This window comes from Sus scrofa, chromosome 12 (assembly GCF_000003025.6).
Source record: "Sus scrofa isolate TJ Tabasco breed Duroc chromosome 12, Sscrofa11.1, whole genome shotgun sequence".
Lineage (NCBI taxonomy): Eukaryota > Metazoa > Chordata > Mammalia > Artiodactyla > Suidae > Sus > Sus scrofa.
The window spans coordinates 42000007-42019428 of NC_010454.4; the positions used below are offsets into that span (position 1 = coordinate 42000007).

Here is a 19422-nt window from a genome sequence, read left to right on the forward strand (position 1 = left end):
TCCGAGAGACAAGAAAACACTAGGTGCCCTGTAACTCTAACTAGAAAGTAAGCATTAGTAAAAGAAAGCAATTAAGCAAGGAAGAGATCATTTGGGAAAAGCCAGTTGGAGTAAGTTAGTGGGCCAAGGCAGGATCTAACATCACGGAGGCCGTTTTAACTAGTTTTATTTTTTTTGCTGTAACACAGTCACCCACCTTGTTGCACTGCCTGAGGCTCCCTCTCCAGGCTGGGCCTCTCTTTATCTCTGCGTCTTTGCCTGGGCTGTTCTCCAGACCAAGAGAGCCCTTCCCACTCCAGACCTGTCTAATGACCACCACAGTCTTTCTAGACTCAGCTCAAAGGTGACCACCCCCTCCATAAAGAATTTTCTGATTCCTACCCCCACTCCAAGTTGGTCTGGCCATGCCCTTTTCATTGCCCCCATTACTCCTGTACATTGTTACCCCATTATAATACTCAATTTGCTATGTACATGTCTGTTCTTTTTAGACTGCAAGCCCGCTGGTCATAGGAACCACATCTTATTCATCTTCATAGCCTCAATTCCCAGCAGCGTTCCTAGAAGAGATTAGGTGCTAAACAAATGTTTATCACACACTTGGAAGGTGGATGAGTGTGGGTGAGTGGGTGGATGGATGTGGAGTTAGCGGATGGATGGGTAGATGAATGGGGAGTTGGTGGACAGATGGATGGATGGATGAATGGATATGGAGTTGGTGGATGGATGGATGAATGGAGGGTGGATGAATGAATGTATGGAGGGATGAATGGAGGGTGGGTGGGTGAATAAAAGGATGGGTGGGTGGATGGATGAATGGATGTGGAGTTGGTAGATGGATGGATGGATGGTGGATGAATGTATGGAGGGATGAATGGAGGGTGGGTGGATGGATGGATGTGGAGTTGGTGGATGGGTGGATGGATGGTGGATGAATGTATGGAGGGATGAATGGAGGGTGGGTGGATGGATGGATGTGGAGTTGGTGGATGGGTGGATGGATGGTGGATGAATGGATGGAGGAATGAATGGAGGGTAGGTGGGTGGGTGAATAAGGGATGGATAGGTAAATAAAGGAATGGATGGATGGATGGATAGATAGTAAAAATAAAACTACAGAGGTTGTCTGCCCCCTAGACACAAAAGCTGGAGAGATTCTTACAAAGCTTCCAGAGCCAGCAACCCCAAGGTGAAAGTAATGTTGGAATGAGGCGAGTTGCAGTTTTTTGCTCTTGTCACATTTTCCCCCACTCACAGACATTTTTTGCAGTGGATATAACCTCATTATATTCTTATTAGTCACAAACCAGGAGCAATTCACTTTTTAAATTGATTTTTGTTGCAAGCTAAATGCTGCATCAGCTACACTACTACATAATTTCCGGCCAGCACAACAAGCAACTCTGTGTGTGACCCCCGTGCAGGACCAGGGTGCTGACGAATTCTGACTAGAGGTCAGAATGGTCCAAATGCCAGTGAGGGGTGTTCCCTGCATCAGAGGGCAGGTTCTGGTTACTCTTCTTACAGGGAAGTCACATTCGGTACTTTACATAGGACAGAATAAGTCTTAACTAGCCTATGCGAATATTTAACAAAGTGTCATTTGATGGTTTCTATATATGAAACTTCCCCAAAATACAACATTTGCTCTCGGTTCTGATTTCAGTCAAATAGCAGTGTTAGGTAAGTTCTAACACCATCTCTGTGATCAATTGGTGATGTCTGCCACAGGCCCAGGATGCGGGGAGGAGTACAGTCACCTGGTTTGTCTATAAATCACCCCCTGGAGGTAACCTATTCTGAACCCAGATGCTCCAGATGAAAAAGCTAAGTCCCCTAGAAAGGACAGCAAGGTGACAGAAAAGACAAGATTGGGTTGTTCCCTATCCCCCCCCAGTCAGGAACCTTGTGGTCAGACAGGCCTGGGTTTCAGTCCTGCCTCTGCCACTTCTTAGTTGTGTGGTGTTGGAAAGTTACTGATGTCTGCTCCTCTGTAAAATGGGGATGATGGTGTTTATTTTTTATCATTTATTTATATATATTTTTCTACTGTACAGCATGGTGACTCAGTTACACTTGCATGTATATATTTTTTTCTCACATTACGTGTTCCATCATAAGTGACTAGACAGAGTTCCCAGTGCTACACAGCAGGATCCCATTGCTAATCCACCCCGAAGGCAACATTCTGCTTCTATTTATCCCCAGCTCCCAGTCCCTCCCCTTCCCCCTTGGCAACCACAAGTCTATTCTCCAAGTCCATGATTTTCTATTCTGTGGAAAGATTCCTTTGTGCCATATATTATATTCCAGATATAAGTGATATCATATGGTATTTGTCTTTCTCTTTCTGACTGACTTCACTCAGGATGAGAGTCTCTAGTTCCATCCATGTGGCTGCAAATGGCATTATTTTGTTCTTTTTTATGACTGAGTAGTATTCCATTGCTTATATGTACCACCATCTTCCTAATCCAATCAGTGGACATTTGGGTTGATTCCATGTCTTGGCTATTGTGAATAGTGCTGCAATGAACATGTGGGTATGTCTTTTTTAAGGAGAGTTTTGTCTGGATATGTGCCCAAGAGTGGGATTGCCGGGTCATATGGTAGTTCTACGTATAGTTTTCTAAGGTACCTCCATACTGTTTTCCAAGGGATGATGATATTTAATTGGCCATGCTATTGGAAGGCCTAAACCATTCAACGAATCTATGCAGTATTTCCTCTGTTGGGATCTGAAAAACATCTGTTCCCGTTCCCAAATCCCTGCCATAGCCTCCATCCACCCACAGGACTTGCCTTGGCTTCCGCGGACCCCACCCACCGCAGCGTATTCTTTTTTCAGGCAAGGCAGGATAGGTCATCGATAAACCTATAGATGCTGGATTCCAGTTCCAGTTCTGCTTCCTACTATTCCTGATGGTCTCTTTCCTACTCCAGTCTCCCTGTATATACAGCGGAGATCCTAAATACCAACCCCACAAGGTTGTTGCAAGGATTTATGGAGTCATTCCAAGTAAAGGGCTTAGTGTGAGTTCAGTCAACATTGGTTATGTCTATACCATCAATTAATCTACACTGGGTCTTTAGGGCAAGTAGTTTTTACTCACACAGGGTCATTGTGAGGGTTGAAGGAGATGCTATTCTTACAACTATCAACCACGGGGCCTGGGAGGGGTTATTCTTGCTCTGTTGCTCATCTTTGCGATGACTTTTGCTTCTTCCCGGTGCCATCTCTCCTGCTTTGACCTTGGGGGTTGAACTCAGGGGAGCCATAGGGACAGGTGGTGGGGGGACCTCACTGCCTCCATGCTACCTGCAAGGATATGTTTCCCGAGACTCCCATTGCTGCCTCGGTTACCAACTGACTGGTGGGTGTGATTTTAGTATTTTATTTGATTTTAGTATTGTTTAAAAGGAGCACAATATAATCTTTTGTGAGCACACTTAAGTCACTCAGCGGAATGCAATAAAGACATCAATCCCAAAATTATGGCTCAAAAAGCAGGCTTTGGTTTCCCCTCCAGCTGAGTGGGGCCGGGGGAAGTTTGCTCTTATAGTGGAAGATGGAAAAATGAGGGGGTAGCAGGTTAAGGACTCAGCATTGTCACTGAAGCAGCTCAGGTTGCTGCTGTGGTGTGGGTTCAATCCATGGCCTGGGAACTTCAATGTGCTACAGGCAGGGCCAAAAAAAGAAATTGAGGAGGAGGTCAAAAAGCACGGCTAGGACCAGGGGGACCTCGCGAGGCCATGAATCCCAGAACCTAGGGCCTCTAGGATCATTGAAACCTTACAGCACAGCCCCTTACAGATGGAACAGAGAAGCCCAGAGAGGCTGAGTGGCATGCCCAAGGTCACACAGGGAAACCTGCCACCAGCTAGTTCAGGACTCAGATGTGACTGAGCCCACCTCAATGCAGAGCCCATGGGGACCAACATGGAGGACCCTCTGCTCCTGCTGTACCGGGAGAGAGCAGCCCCCTGCACTCGTCCTCTGTTCTAGGGCTAAGAGGAGGCAGGAAGGTGCAATTCATTCATTCATTTATTCAGTAAGTATCAAGCACCTCTATATGCCAGCCTCTGGACTAGAGGCAGGGGATCCAGTGACCAGGAAGTGAATGTGGCTGGAAAGGGGGATGCCAATTACTATGGGCTTGTGGGACCAGCCACCGACTAAGATACCTTGAATGAAGGACTTCCAGGAGCTCCTCCCAAAGCTAAGAGTCAACAAACACGAGGCAATACTGCACAAGCCCCTCCCACCTCTTGTCTCATTTAGCCCTCGGAGAAGCCCTGTGAGTTGCAGACTGTTAGTTCTGCTTCTGTTTTGCTTTTTAGGGCCACACCAGCGGCATATGGAGGTTCCCAAGCCAGGAGTCACATCAGAGCCACAGCTGCCGGCCTGCACCACTGCCACAGCAACACTGAGTGAGGCCAGGGATCGAACCCGAATCCTCATGGATCCTAGTCGGGTTCGTTAACTGCTGAGCTATGAAGGGAACTCTTAGCTCTGTTTGGCAGATAAGGAAGCTGAGGCCCAGAGTAGTTAGGTAACTTAGCCAAGGCCACACAGCCTGTCAGTAGTGGCACCATATACCTCTCCTGTGCAGGCTCAGGGAGGAGGAGGAAGAGAAGAGGCCCTAAGGTGGTGGCAGGAGGGGGCTCTGGCAAACAGGAGCCCCTGGAGAGCAGGTACCCCCATTTCACTCACTTCTCTTGCCCCAGTGCCCAGCCCAGTGCCTGACACTTCATAAGAATTAATGAAGTGCTCGTTCAGCTGGGCTGGACCACCGGGCTGGCTGGGCTAACGAAAGCTCTTCTGAGCCCAGACTACCCGACGCCGGATCCCTGCACCCTCAGAGGCCAGGCCCCGCTGGCTGAGCACTTCTTCGTCCATGGGAAGCTCACTGAGTGAGCTAAATACCCTGCCTGACTGTGTTTTCTGGAAAACAGTTCCCAAAGAGGATTTTCTTTTTCTCCTTTAATCTCCAGGCAGTTTCCCCCCCACTCCCCAGTGAAGGCTGCCTGCTGGCTCTGAGCCAGGGTCTCTCTGGCCTCAACTGGATCAGTTTCACCAAACATCCAAGGCAAGAAAAGAGGATCTGAGACAAACAGTCAGACCAGATCAGTCATCCGAGAGCAGCCCACCCTCTTCCCACCCCTTATCCTGGATGGTATTAAGTGAGACGCACAGACTCAAAACTTTCGAAGATTCAGAGACATTTAGCAGCTCTCTGCTCCAGACTGGCTTTTTATGGAGCCAGTAAGCAAAGCTCAGAGGTTATAATTTCTGCCCAAGGAACCACATAAGTCACTAGAACCCCACTGGGTTCAAACCCTGCCTCGTAAGCCTTGGCTTTGAGAGTCCTTGGGGGTTGCTGCAGGGGCCAGACTGAGCATAAAATTCTGGACTCTCACCCCCCAGCTGCACCCACAGCCTCTCTCCTTTGCTTGTTTATTATACTGGCATCAGTGTCATATTTGACTTGAAAAGAGGAAAAGTTTCGTGGCTTTTGAAAGGTTTGCAAGTCACTTTAAGAAGTAGGGGTTTTGGAGTCTGAGAGACCTGGAATCAATGTCACTGGTGACCCAGTGGGAAATGGACATAACCTCACTTGGCCTCAGTTTCCTCATCTGTCAAATGGGGGCAACAATACCAACCTTGCTGCTTAAGGAGAAGCTGAAATGAGAAAGCTCAATTAAAGGGCCAGTGCAGGGTTTAAGGCTTGGAGGGCACCCAGCAATGGGGCTGCCCTCCTCCTGGGGGACCCCAGCAACGCTCCGCTCACAATACTACCCACGACGTTTCATTTCTGGCACAGTTGTGAAGAAGTCCAAACTGCGAACGCTAGCTTGCCAGTCACTCAAGTGCAGACAGAGAGTCCAGAGAGATTTCAGAAGTAAGAGAAAATAAGTGTGCACCCCAGGTCATCAGGGCACGCTCCTGATGACTTCCGGTCATCACGTATCCATGTTACTGATGCAAAGCGTGGCTGGGAGAGGGCTTTGTTGCCTGGTCACTATACACCACGAGGCAGCGCGCTGGTGAGCAGGTAAGAGGCCAACAATGTCTCTAGTTTATTCAGCATCTATTATTCACCAGGCACTTTTGGAGATGTTTTATACAGAACAAGGCAGGAGGAAAAAAAAAAAAAAAAACATGTTACCATCTGGCTTTAGAATTTCTCCTAGGGAGGGATGTGCCTTTCCTTGAGTCTCCATGGGAAAAGATGCTGCCATGTGCCAAGATGTCAGAGGATGAGGCAGCGACTTCAGAGTAGGCTGGTTCTGCTCCTGGAAAGAGCAGCAAAGCACAAGAGTGGAGAGAAAGAAGGAGGAGGGGGAGGGGAAGGCGAGGAGACAGGAAGATGGAGAGGGGATGGCCTTAGGCACGGCGAAGGGGGTTTCTCCGAGGCAGACCCTCCTCCAGCTCTTCGTGACATCTTCCATGTGCTCTCACACCTTGGGTGAGTGAGCTTTCTATGCAGATGGACAAGGGCTTGAGTGTCACATCCCATCCATGTGACACAGGGCCGAGACTGGAAGATGTCGGCCGAGGATGGCAGCTGGGTTACACATACCTGATGTTCCCTCGGAAGCAGCTAACATCTCAGGGTGGTGCTCGTGCAGAAAGGGGAGGTCTGAGGGCCTCAGCCACTTGCTCGACATCCCCCACTAAGTGAGTGGCAGAACCGGGATTCCAAGCCAGCTGGGTCTGACCACAGAGCACGTGCTCCTAACACGCGTGCTCCCAGCAGACGGAACCAGGATCTCAGCCAGGGGGTTAGCGAGGAAGAGGAGGAAGCCAGGCAGGCCAAAATGAAGGCCCTGACCCAGCCCTGGGAGGAATCTGCAGGGGGCGCCCAGAGCCTAAAGGGACTTGGTCCAGGTGAGCATCATGTCCGGTCCCTAAAGCGAGAGGCCAAGTGGTTGACATAACGAAAGGGCCACATGGGTACCAGTTGAGTTCCATGGGCATCTCTCCTTGTCTCCCTCCTCCTTCCTCTCTCCTCAGGTCTTCCCCAAGCTTTACAGGAGCAGAATAAACACATTCTTATGCAGGCCCATCATCGTCTCAGCACACACATCCACACTCATAGCAGCACCCCACCCCTCAGAGTGTGGGCTGCAGAGGAAGAAAAGGCCCAGGGAGCTTGGCAAGGTCCTAACAGACGGGCTGACTCCTCTAGGCTGTGACTACCCTCTAGGCAGCTTGGGTAGCCAAGCCAAGCGCAGCGCCACCTGCTGGCACACCTCGCGATCTGTGGGCTGGGCGAGGCTGGGAAAGCCGGTGGCTGAGAAACAGCATAGGATGTCCTAGGCAGGAAGGGTGCAAACACAAGCTTCTCCCTATAAAATGAAAATGACTGTGGAGCAATTATAGGCCAGTCCCAGAGTATTTCATCACAAAAGTTCTGAGTTCTTTGCTCAGTTCATACATTTAAGCAATAGTGCAAAGCCCCCCAGTTTCGTGGCACAGTGAGAAAAAGAAAGGCTAAAGGTGGACGAATTGTCAAGCCAATGCCCATTCTGAGCATCTCTCCTCTCTCCCTGGGCTGGCTCATCCATCCCGTAGCTCCACGACCTACCCATGCCCCGCCCCCATTTACCTCTCCAGCCCAGCTCTCTCTCCCAGCACCAGACCTCCAGACCAGCTGCTGTCACCTTGACTTGGATGTCTGCGCTGGCAGGAGTCCTTATCCTAACAGACCCCAATCCAAAACCACTTGAGCCAAATAGGATGGAGATTTGCTGGTCAGTAAAACCAGATGTCAGGGAGAGCAGAGGTGGAGCTGGGCTGTTTGTCGACGATGACGGAACGAAAGAAAGGGTAGCAAACATGCTGGGGAGGGAGATGGGAACTCAGTCTTGGTGGGCACTGATGAGCTGCTGGGCACTCATTTCATCGAATGAGGAGACTCAAAGCTGGGGCCGGGGGCTGGGGAGTGGGGGGTTCTGTCGCTTACCCGAAGTCGCAGAGCCAGCTCGTGAAAAGCGTGGGGGTCAAGGTTCTGTCTGATTTGTTCCACTTTTTCTAATTCTCAAATTAAAATAATAGATGTAGGGTCTATGATCAGACAGAGGAGCTTAAGAGATTTCAGAATCTCCAACTGCACGCGCCATATGCCTGAATCTGTCTCTTCCCATCCTACCCAAGTAGTTGTACGGCTCCTGCTTGAATACCCCTCATGATGGGAACTCATCCTCTAGACAGAGCGTTTATTACTATTATTGAATCATCGTGGATTAGAAGGTTGAACTGGAATAGATTCTCCTCAGGATTAAATCAGGGGATGCATATCAAGCGGCGACCGCAGTGCGTGCAACGTCGGTCCCTCTGATCATTCTCCCCACTTCCCTTGTTACAACTATTCTTGTGTCTCACTTCCCCTTGGGATGCCAGAAAACAAATCTAATTCTTCTTCCCAGAGACAGCCCTTCAGATATTTGAAGACAGTGCTTCAGGGTCCCCCTGAGGCTTCGCTTACCCGGGGTAAACAAATACTCCAACCCACTTTCAGACAGTCGTTGGCAAGCAAGAGTCCATGCTGTGCACACTTGTGATTTTCCAGCTGCTGTGGTGTGTGAAGCTTCAGAAAATCTGATGGAACAAATGATACATCAGCCACGGCGGGGTAGGCTTAGTATCTGGATCATGACCTCTTTGCATCAAAAAAGGGAAGTCACTGACCTTCAACCAACCGCGGCCCCTCCCCAGAGCTTCACCAGCTACATTCTTGGCCCACCCACTGTAGGAACCTGTAGTAGAAAAGGACATGAGTCCCTCCCAAAATGATTTCACAGCACTATAGACCCCCAGCCTTGCCAAAATCACTAGGAATCCCTCCCAAATCCGGTTTGTGTGCTTATGGATCCAGTATGGAGCAACAGAGGGGACACAATCCATTCTAATCGAAGACTCTCCACCTCCCCCGAAACCCCCCTTATTTACAGTTGGAAAAACTCAGGCCAGAGGAGAGCAGACGTGTCCAAAGTCATACAGGAAATTCACGCAAAATCTCGGTCAGATCTGAACTCCCAAGAAAGATGAAAGAATAATGCAAACTGTCATGGGAAAGGAAGAAGAAAGGAACCGTTAGAAAAAAACAAGAGAAAAGCTCCGTAAGGTCCTCCCTGGTGTTGCTCCTTCTCTTCTACCAACGTCCTACAGAGACAATGTAATACGCTGAGACAAGCACAAGATCAGGGTTAGAAATCACGAGGTCCTTGGAGTTCCCGTCATGGCTCAGCAATAACTATCCTGACCAGTATCCATGAGGACAAGGGTTCAATCCCTGGCCTTGCTCAGTGGGTTAAGGATCCAGCATTGCCGTGAGCTGTGGTATAGGTCACAGGTGCAGCTCAGATCCCGCATTGCTGTGGCTGCGGTGTAGGCCAGCAGCTGCAGCTCCAGTTCGACCCCTAGCCTGGGAACTTATATATGCCACACCTTCGGCCCTAAAAAAAGAAAATAAGAAAATTTTTTAATAAAACATGACACCAGCAATTACAGATACACACTTTTGAAGTGCTTATGGAGCTTTCACCAGGATACACCATATGCTGGATGACAAAACGATTTTAATAAATTTCAAAGGAATGAAACCACGGAGAGTATGTTTTCTGATCAAAGCACAATTAAATTAGAAATCAGAAACAATAAGGACAAAGAGAGATAACACAAGTTACCAATATCAGGAATGTAAGAGAGCACATCACTAGAATACGAACATATGAAAAATGATAAGAGAATATTATATGCTAATAAATTTTAAGCTAATAAATTAAAAAACTTAGATGCGATGAGGTCCCTCGGAAGAAATAGAAAAGCTGAAGGTCTCTAAATCTATTAAGGGAATTGACTTCATAATTTAAAATCTTTACCACACAGGGAGTTCCCATAGTGGCTCAGCAGTAATGAACCCAACTAGTATCCATGAGGTCGCAGGTTCGATCCCTGGCCTCACTCAGTGGGTTAAGGATCCAGCATGGCCATTAGCTGTGGTATAAGTCCCAGACACAGTTCGGATCTGGTGTTTCTGTGGCTGGGGTGTAGGCCAGCAGCTGCACCTCTGATTGGACCCCCAGCCTAGGAACTTCCATATGCCTCAAGTACGGCCCTAAAAAAAAAAAATAATAATAATAATAATAATAAAGACAGAAAGGAAGAAATAAAAGTCAGCAGTAAAAAGAAATGAATTGGGAGTTCCCCTTCTGGCGCAGTGGTTAACGAATCCGACTAGGAACCAAGAGGTTGCTGGTTCGATCCCTGGCCTCGCTCAGTGGGTTAAGGATCCGGCGTTGCTGTGAGCTGTGGTGTAGGTCACAGACGCAGCTCAGGTCCCGCATTGCTGTGGCCCTGGTGTAGGCCGGCGGCTACAGCTCCAATTAGACCCCTAGCCTGGGAACCTCCATGTGCCAAGGGTGAGGCCCTAGAAAAGACAAAAAAAAAAAAAAGAAAAAAAATGAAATTAATTGGGAGGTCCCTGGCAGTTAGAATTCGATACTTTCACCACTGTGGCCCAGGTTCAATACCTGGTCTAGGAACTGCCACTTCACATCACAGCCAAAAAAAAAAAAAAGAGTGACCTACTGATAATATGCAAGCATAGATGAATCTCGAAAACATTCTGCAGAGAAAAAGAAGTTAGACAGAGAGTACACACTGTATGCTTCTAATTATATATAATCCTAGACCAGGCAAAACTAATTGATAGACAGAAAGCAGATGAGTGAAGTGAAGGCCTGAGGTTGGAGAGAGGGCGTGACTGCAGACAGGGGACTTTTAGGGGTTAATGGAAATGTCCTATATCTTGATTTGAATGGTTGTTACAAGAGAGGTACACATTTGTAAGAATTCATTAAATGGTACATTAAAATGGATGCATTTTATTATGTGTAAACTACATCTTAATGAGGTTGATTTTTAAAGTAGAAAAAATATTATATACCATTAAGAAAATGAAAAAGTAAGCCACAAGCTATAGAAGGCATAGAGAAAATTATGTATATCTATATATCTAGTATTCATGTTATATATATTATATATATTTATATTACATATATACATGTGTGATATATGCTATATGTATACATTATATATGTTATATGTGTGTATATTTATATATATATGACAAAGGATTGTATCCAGAATATATAGAGAACTCTTACAACTCAATAATAAAAGTGAAAAAAAAAAAAAAGCAAAGCAAGTTTTTTTTGGTTTTTTCGTTTTGTTGTCTTTTTGCCTTTTCTAGGGCCGCATCCACGGCATATGGAGGTTCCCAGGCTAGGGGTCCAATTGGAACTGTATCCGCCGACCTACGCCAGAGCCACAGCAACGCGGGATCCAAGCTGCATCTGCAACCTACACCACAGCTCACAGGTAATGCCGGATCCTCAACCCACTGAGCAAGGCCAGGGATCGAGCCTGCAAACTCATGGTTCCAAGTCGGATTCATTAACCACTGAGTCACAACGGGAACTCCAAAAACAAGTTTTTTTTTAATGGGCAAAAGATTTGAAAAGACGCGTCACAAAGATAATAGATGAATAACCAATAAGCACATAAAATTATACTCACAATCATCCGTCATCAGGAAACTGCAGAGAAACAACGATGAGATACAGCTGTACACCTAACAGAATGCCTAAAATTTAATGGACAAAACAGACAAAATCAAGATTGGGCAAAAATGTAACTAGTACCTCTTATGCTACGGGGTGGCAATGAAAAATAGTACACCCAGTGTAGACACGCGTCTCTGGTTATAAAGTTATAAGTAGACCTATCTTATGAACCAGCTACTCTGCTCCTAGCCATTTACTCGAGAGAAAGTAAAATATATGTCCACAAAATGACTTCTTATAAATGTTAATAAGGGCTTTTCATAATCGCCCCAAAACTGGACACAGTCCAAGTGCCCACCATCAAGTAAGTGGATCAGCAGACTGCAGTGTATTGGTACACTGGCAAACTAGTCAGCAACACAAAGGAATGGGCTGCTGCTCGCAACCATGTGGATAAATCTAAACATCACGAGGAGCAAAAGGAGCCAGGCACAAACAACAAGTACGAAGTGTTAGTTTTCATATCTATCAAGGTGGAAACCAGGCAAAGCCAACTTAGGGAGGTAGAATCCAGAACCATCCCAGGAGTTCCTGTCGTGGCTCAGAGGTTAACAAATCCAACTGGCATCCATGAAGACTCTGGTCCAATCCCTGGCCTTGCTCAGTGGGTTAAGGATCCAGCATTGCCGTGAGCTGTGTGTAGGTCGCAGATGTGGCTTGGTTCCCACATTGCTGTGGCTGTGGTACAGACCAGCAGCTACAGCTCTGATTCAACCCCTAGCCTAGGAACCTCCATATGCCATGGGTGCGGCCCTAAAAAGACAAAATAAATAAATAAATAATTCATAACTATCCTGGATTTCCTAGATATCCTGGATTTCTTGGGCAGGTGGGAGGTTGATTGGAAATGTTCAGAAAAGAACATTCTGCAGTGTTGAAAAATGTCTTAAGATATAAGTGGTGGTTACATATGTACATACGTTTTTCAGAATTTGTTGAACTGTGTACTGAAAATGTGCATTTTACTGTGCTCTGTATTCTTCAATTTTAAAAAGGTAGGTATGAGTTCCCACTGTGGCTCAGCAGTAATGAACCCGACTAGTATTCACGAGGATGTGAATTCAATCCCTGGCCTTGCTCAGTGGGTTAAGGATTTGGTGTCACCGTGAGCTGTGGTGTGGGGTCGCAGACGTGGCTCAGATCCCATGTTGCTGTGGCTGGCAGCTGTAGCTCCAATTCGACCCCTAGCTTGGAAACTTCCATGTGCCATGGGTGTGACCCTAAAAAACCATAAATAAATAAATAAAGGTATAAAAGACTTAGCTTAACCCATAGTAAGTGCTCAGCAACCATTAATTTCCCTCATCCTTCACCCTTCCATCCCCAGCAGGTGAGCACCATAGACGTGAGAACGTTTTATGGTCCCTGGACCTCTGAGAGTAAGAGTAACATTTTCCCCAAAGGAGTCTGTCCATAGGATGACACGGGTGCGTTGTTCTAGTCAGAGCCAAGGATCATAAGTAGCAGTGGTTATGCCTCAAACATTTCATCCTGTACACCGCCCCCCCAGATTTCATCTTCCACTATCCCAAGCTAAGAAAGAGGAATTCAGTTGGGTCTTCCCAAGAGATGAGAGATGACAAATTGTGGCAGTGGGAAGAAGTAGCCATGTAAGAGACTCTGAAAAGACCAGAATTGATAGGAAGGTTATCAAAGATAAGACAGAAAAACGGGTATCAGAGCCAGATGTCAAAGGCCTGTGACATCAGTGGAGTTTAGATCATCATGTAATGGATGCTCAATCCTTGTTTGTTGATTGAATAAGTGAACGAGCGGGCCACTGGATCTGCCCAGGCTGCAGCTCTGGAGCTGACGGTCACCCCCTCCTTCCTGTCTTGCAGCTCACATACCTGCCCCCGCCGTGGGGCGAGTGCCGGTCCTCGGAGATGGGACTCGACTTCTTTCCTGTTTACAGCATCACCGCCTGTAGGATTGACTGTGAGACCCGCTACATCGTGGAGAACTGCAACTGTCGAATGGTCCACATGCCAGGTCAGTGGCAGGGGAGGGCAACTGCAGGACGGCAGGACTGCCTGTGACCTACTGTGCATTCCTCGCCCTGATAGGAAGCTCTTCACCCACTCTATGAGGATGCAAAGGGATGCTGTTGAGGGAAGACTGTTATATGATTCCCACAAATGTAGGGGGGGATAGATGGAAACAGAGGAACCAACCAGGGCAGCATCCTGGTGTCCAGAAGCAGTCAGATGTTTGGAGAATATTCCTCTCAATGCTCAATATGTTTGCTAATCATTTGTTGCTCTTCCCTCCCGGAGTTTAGTGTCCAGATATTTGGATGCTTAACAATTCTTGCATCCTGGTGTGGTACACATTCAAACATCCAGGTGTTTATTGCTTTCATCCAGATGTTTCCATTCTTGCATCCAAATACGCCTAGCACTCCTTCAAGCAAGGCAAGTGTCCATGCGCCAGCAAATGAATGTGTGGGTACTGGCATTTCTATTGTAAGCCCAACAATGCACACAGTCATCGTCAGAGGCAGTTCCCTCGTTAAAAGAGTTGGAGTGGAGCCCGAAGAGGGGTGGGAGGCGGCTGATTGGGGCAGGAGAAACTTGGTATAGCTGCATGGAAGGAAGGATGACTGAGGCTGGAGTCAGTGGCCTTGACTTCTCATCAAGTTCCTCCACTTCACTGCTGTGTGATCTGGCACAAGTTACGAAAGCTCTCTGTTCTTACCTCCATTATCTTTAAAACACAACTATTCGTTGTCATGAGGGTGAAATTTGGCTAAGATACAAAAATGCAACTGCAGAAGTCAGTGGTTGTTTTGTTAGCACATGGGGAGAGGGAAGTGGGAGTCCTGGTGACTAAAGACCTGCTATGTGCCGGGACCTTGGCGATTATATTTAATGGCTACTATTTCATGGTCACATCATACTTTATTTAACTAGATCCTGATATCGAACACTGAGTTCGTTACCAATTGCTTTCTGTTATAACCAGTGCTGAAATGAGCATCCTTAGAGCTAAATTTTGAATTATTTCATTAGTAATCAGTAATTTCTTTAGGAATCTAAATTTAGAATTATCGATTTCTAAAATTGCCTGAGGTTCCCAGAAGACAAAGCAAAAAGGGAAATGTCTGTGAAATTGTTATTACTGGAAAGAAGGAAGCATATCCGTTCTTCTGCTCAAAAAAAAAAAAAAATGTGTTTAGGTAAATGGGAAGGAAAGGATGCTGTTGGGCTTTACCTTTAGCACTTGGTGAAGGGAGGAAAAGAAGTTCCTGGATTTCTACAGAGACCAGAGAGGGTTGAGCACCGGTAAATGCTACTGGGCGGATGCTCAGGCTGGCTCACCAGCCAGTGAGGTTCTCCCCATGGAACCTGAGTCCAAGAGAAGCAGTAGAGGTTTTAATCATCCCCCCATGACACCGTTGCTGACATCTCAGTTATTAGGTGGAATAAGCGAGGAGGAGACAGACAATACAGCCCTCGCTCATAACTGGCGCTATGGCGCCACAGAAGGAGCACTAAGATCTGAGGATCAGACTGACCTGGGCTCAGAGCCCGCCTCCATCACTGCTGGCTCTGATGTCCTGGGAAGGCATCAAGCCTCAAGTCTCTCAATACTGTACATGGAAAACAGACAGCGTATTTCCTCCGTCCGAAGGTACCCACATGGGCTAAGCCCAAGCTCACAGAGCAGATCAGAACCCAAGCCTCGGGTCCCCACCACCCACTGGTGAACCACTGCCCCTCCCAGATACCAGGATGCCGTCCCTTGCCCCAGCCCCAGGAGGGGAGGGGTTGCTGCCTGAGTACCTCTCCCTGTCTTTCTTCTTTGCAGGGGATGCCCCTTTCTGTACCCCTGAGCAGCACAAGGAGTGCGCAGAGCCTGCCCTAGGTCAGTACCAGGGGCCAGATGGAATGGGGGTGTTCGATGGAGACCCTGGAGACCTTCCAGGTGTAGGAGAGAGATGGGGGCAGAGGGGAGGTGGGCAAAGGAGAGGGGAAAGATGCTAGACAAAGTGGCTGCCCTGATGGGACAGGAGAGGGAGGAGGAGGAGGAAGGGTTGGGGAGGAAAGTGAAAACTGATGCAAGCAGATGAGGGCTGGAAGGGCGGGGCAAATAGGAGCAGAAAGCACTGAGGAATGCGGGAGGGGGCTGAGATGGAGAGAGGATGGACAGCGGGCATCCACGTGGGCATCACTTGAGGGAGCTTGGAGATACTGACACACACACACACGAGCTTATTCCCAAACTGCCCTGTCTTTGCATGCTCCGTGCATTCCACAGATGCCGAAGGAAGGCAGGAGCCCTTTCCCCCCTCTCCATCTTGCTGGGTGTTTGCTGGTCCACCTCCTCCTCCCACCACCCCCGAAAACTTCCGGTGAGAGAGAGAGTGCACAAACAAGCCAAAAGCAACCCCAAAGCTAGACCCACTCCACATGCCCGCCTCTCCCAGGACCTGGGACAGGATTTACAACCAAGACAAGTGGAGAGTATTTAAATCATCCAGACTCAACTGCATTCAGCAGCTGCACTTGCTGGAGCTGAGTGGAGCAGCTCTGGACCCACATGTCCCGATGCCTCCAGGAGGCTAGGGGCGGAGAAAAAGGCCCTTGGAAGGTAACAGGTCAGGGTCTCCCTTGCAGCCCATTCTCCAAATGTGGTGCCTTGTCAAATATGTATCAAGGGCGGCATGAGAGTAAAGGAAGCAGAAGGAAAATAGGACCAGGTAATATAGAAAGAGAGGGCACAGAGTTCCTGCTGTGGTGCAGTGGGTTAAGGATCCGGCATTGCTGCAGCTGTGGTGTAGGCTGCAGCTACAAGCTCACATCTGATCCCTCACCTGAGAACTTCCATATGCAGCAGGTACAGCCAGAAAAAAAAGCAAAAGGAAAAAGACATGACTACTTGATTTGGATTTTGTTTTATCCTTTTAGGGCGGCTCGTGTGGCCTACAGAAGTTCCCAGGCTAGGGGTCAAATTGGAGCTGCAGCTGCCCGCCTATACCACAGCTACAGCACTGCCAGATGCAAGCCACATCTGCAGCCTACACCACAGGTCTCGGCAACACCGGATCCTCAACCCACTGAGCGAGGCCAGGGATCGAACCTGAGTCCTCATGCATACTAGTCGAGCCACAGCATTACCGCTGAGCCAAAACACAACTCACGAGAGGGCATTATTTTTGAGAGTTCATATCCACATCAACCTCAAGCAAAAGCCCAGCTCCCCTTCTTTCCTCAGCAACCCCCCAACCTCTCGTTTACCCTGATGGCACCTCCTCCAGCTCACTTCTCTGCTGCAGGAACTGGGCTACTTTGGACCCAGAGGTCCCAGTACTCACACCTGACTAAGCCCTGCTTTCCCTCTCCCCTCCAGGTCTGCTGGCAGAAAAGGACAGTAATTACTGTCTCTGCAGGACACCCTGCAACCTGACCCGTTACAACAAAGAGCTCTCCATGGTGAAGATCCCCAGTAAGACGTCAGCCAAGTACCTGGAGAAGAAATTTAACAAATCAGAAAAATATATCTCGTAAGCTAAGTGGGCATGGTGGAATTGGGTTGCGGGTGGGGAGGATGGACGAGGAGGGAACTGGGGTACTCGAGGAGGGCAAAGGTAAGCAATTAGTTCTGTTTGACAGACATGAATTGAGCACCTGCTGTGCTCAGACTCAGAATATGAAGACAAAAGCTGATTAAGATGCAGCTCCGGCCTTTAAGAGCGTACAGTCTCATGGAGAGGTTGGCTGCACCTTGCATGGGGTGCTGTCAAGAAAAGATTCAGAGGGTTTTTTTTAATGAGATGCAGAAGAGTTTCCCAGGCAGATTTTGCACATTCTGTTCCCTCTGCCTGGAATGCTTTTCCTCTCACTCTTCACCTCATTGTGCAGGTCTCCATTTAAATGCCCTTTCTTTGGACGGCTAACTTAGGCCTCCCCCTGTGATTTTTCCCTCAAAGCACTCCAGTGGTTTCCTTTATAACACACAGCACCATGTGTAGTTCTATATTTATGCGTGTGTTTCCTTAAGTTGCCTGCCTGTCCCACAAGACTGTAAGCACCTGGAGGGCAGGAACCTTTTTTTTCTCCACTGTAGAGTGTCTGGTACTGACTTGATGCTCAAAAAAATATCGTGTAACTGAATAAATGAAAGACAGACACAGGAGAAGAGCGTGTCCTAGGCAGAGGCTCAGGAGTGAGACAGTCCAAGGCAGCCAAGGTTACAGCGGGACAAGCTGGGGAGGTGGGTGTGTCCCAGCGAGAGGATCTTGTAGGCTGAGCCAGGCAGGACTGGGATGCAGGCAGTGGACTTTATTCTAAGAGGCTAGGGAGCCAAGGAAGAGCTCCAAGCAAGCAGTTGACAGGCTGTTGGCGTTTGAGACCACTGTTCTCCAGTGCTCTGTATCTGTATGTCCATCATGGTGGCCACCAGCCATATGTGGCTGTTGAGCATTTTACAGGTAGCCTGAGGGCCGGAGGAAGTGGATGCTAATTTTAGGTAATGTTGAGTTAGTTTCATGGTTTTAGGAAGACCCTGCAGGTGGCAACTAGAGGACTGACCAGAAGCCAGATGCATGGAAGGGAGCAATCGCCATGAACCAGGCAAGAGATGGAGGTGCTGTGAATGGCGCCTGGCCGAGCCACCTGTGGAGAGGGCTCCTCTCCTGTAGCCTCTCCCTTCCACCCACACAGTCCCCAGACCTCGTCCTGGGATGGCTTTTGCTCCGTGGGTTGAGGACATCGAGAGCGTTGTGAGTGGCATTGAAGGAGATAGGACTGTAGGAGACAGCAGACCTGGCTATTAGCAGGCATTGTGCTGTGGGGATGATTTTCTGCCAAGATGCATCTCATTCACCACCTGCCCCCAAAGAGCAAAAGGCCACCAAGGTGTTTCCATCAGAAAACCCAGCGACCTGATATAGGTTTGCTCCCTAAAAACCCTCCCTGGCTCCTGCAGCTGACTTGACAAAGCCAGGGTAGGGCCTCCACCAGGAGAAGCTTGGGATCAATCCCAGAAGGAACCGGGGGCCTCAGGAGTCGGCAGGGGAGCTCAGCTGTTCAGGCGAGGCAAGCTTTGTCTTCAGGGCTCAGGCAGGCCCTCTGGGGGCACAGAAACCTGGAGCCAGGCAGGATTCCTGGAAAGAGTGCAGAGAGAGAGGGGTCAGCACAGCTGATATGCACCCCTGCACCCCTAGTTCCACGAAGAGCACCAGGCCCAGAATCAGGACGCCCGGTTCAAGCCTCAGCTCTGCCACAAGCCGGCTGTAACTTTGGGCCAGCTGTTTCACTTCCCTGGGCCTCAGTTTCTCCATCTGTCCATAGGGAGATTGTATTAGAATATCCCCGTGGATCTTGATGCTTCTAACCATGTATGACACTGAACATTCCCTCTGCAGAGAGAACATCCTTGTTCTGGATATATTTTTTGAAGCTCTTAATTACGAGACCATTGAACAGAAAAAGGCATATGAAGTTGCTGCCTTACTTGGTAAGTCAGAGTGTGTGTTGCACAAATTTCCATCTCTCATGGGGGTTGGGAGGGAGGGGGCTGGGCGCGGGAGCGGGCAGGAGGTAGGTTTATGAGCCTCCTGACCTGTCCAGCCTTTGAAGGCCCTGATTACTCCCTCTGTCCTCGCACTGCTCCTGTCCCAGAACAGGAAGCATGGCCCAGGTCATGCCCTCAGTTTCCCATCAACACTGGGAGCCAGGTGAGCTAGACAGGCTCTCAGGACCTTTCTAGCCTTACTCTCTTGGGCTCTGCAGTGCTCTGCCCCTGGGTTGGAGCCAGAGCCCTGGGGCTGTGGCAGGAAGAAAG

General features: G+C 48.4%; 1 protein-coding gene across 1 annotated transcript in view; it reads left to right on the top strand.

The window, feature by feature from the left end:
• Positions 1–19422, top strand: part of ASIC2 (acid sensing ion channel subunit 2) — a 305011-nt gene that overhangs the window by 273020 nt on the left and 12569 nt on the right. Inside the window, 4 exon segments of the mRNA XM_021067438.1 lie at positions 13476–13626; positions 15445–15501; positions 16987–17140; positions 19004–19095. Coding sequence (XP_020923097.1) covers positions 13476–13626; positions 15445–15501; positions 16987–17140; positions 19004–19095 — 454 coding nt within the window.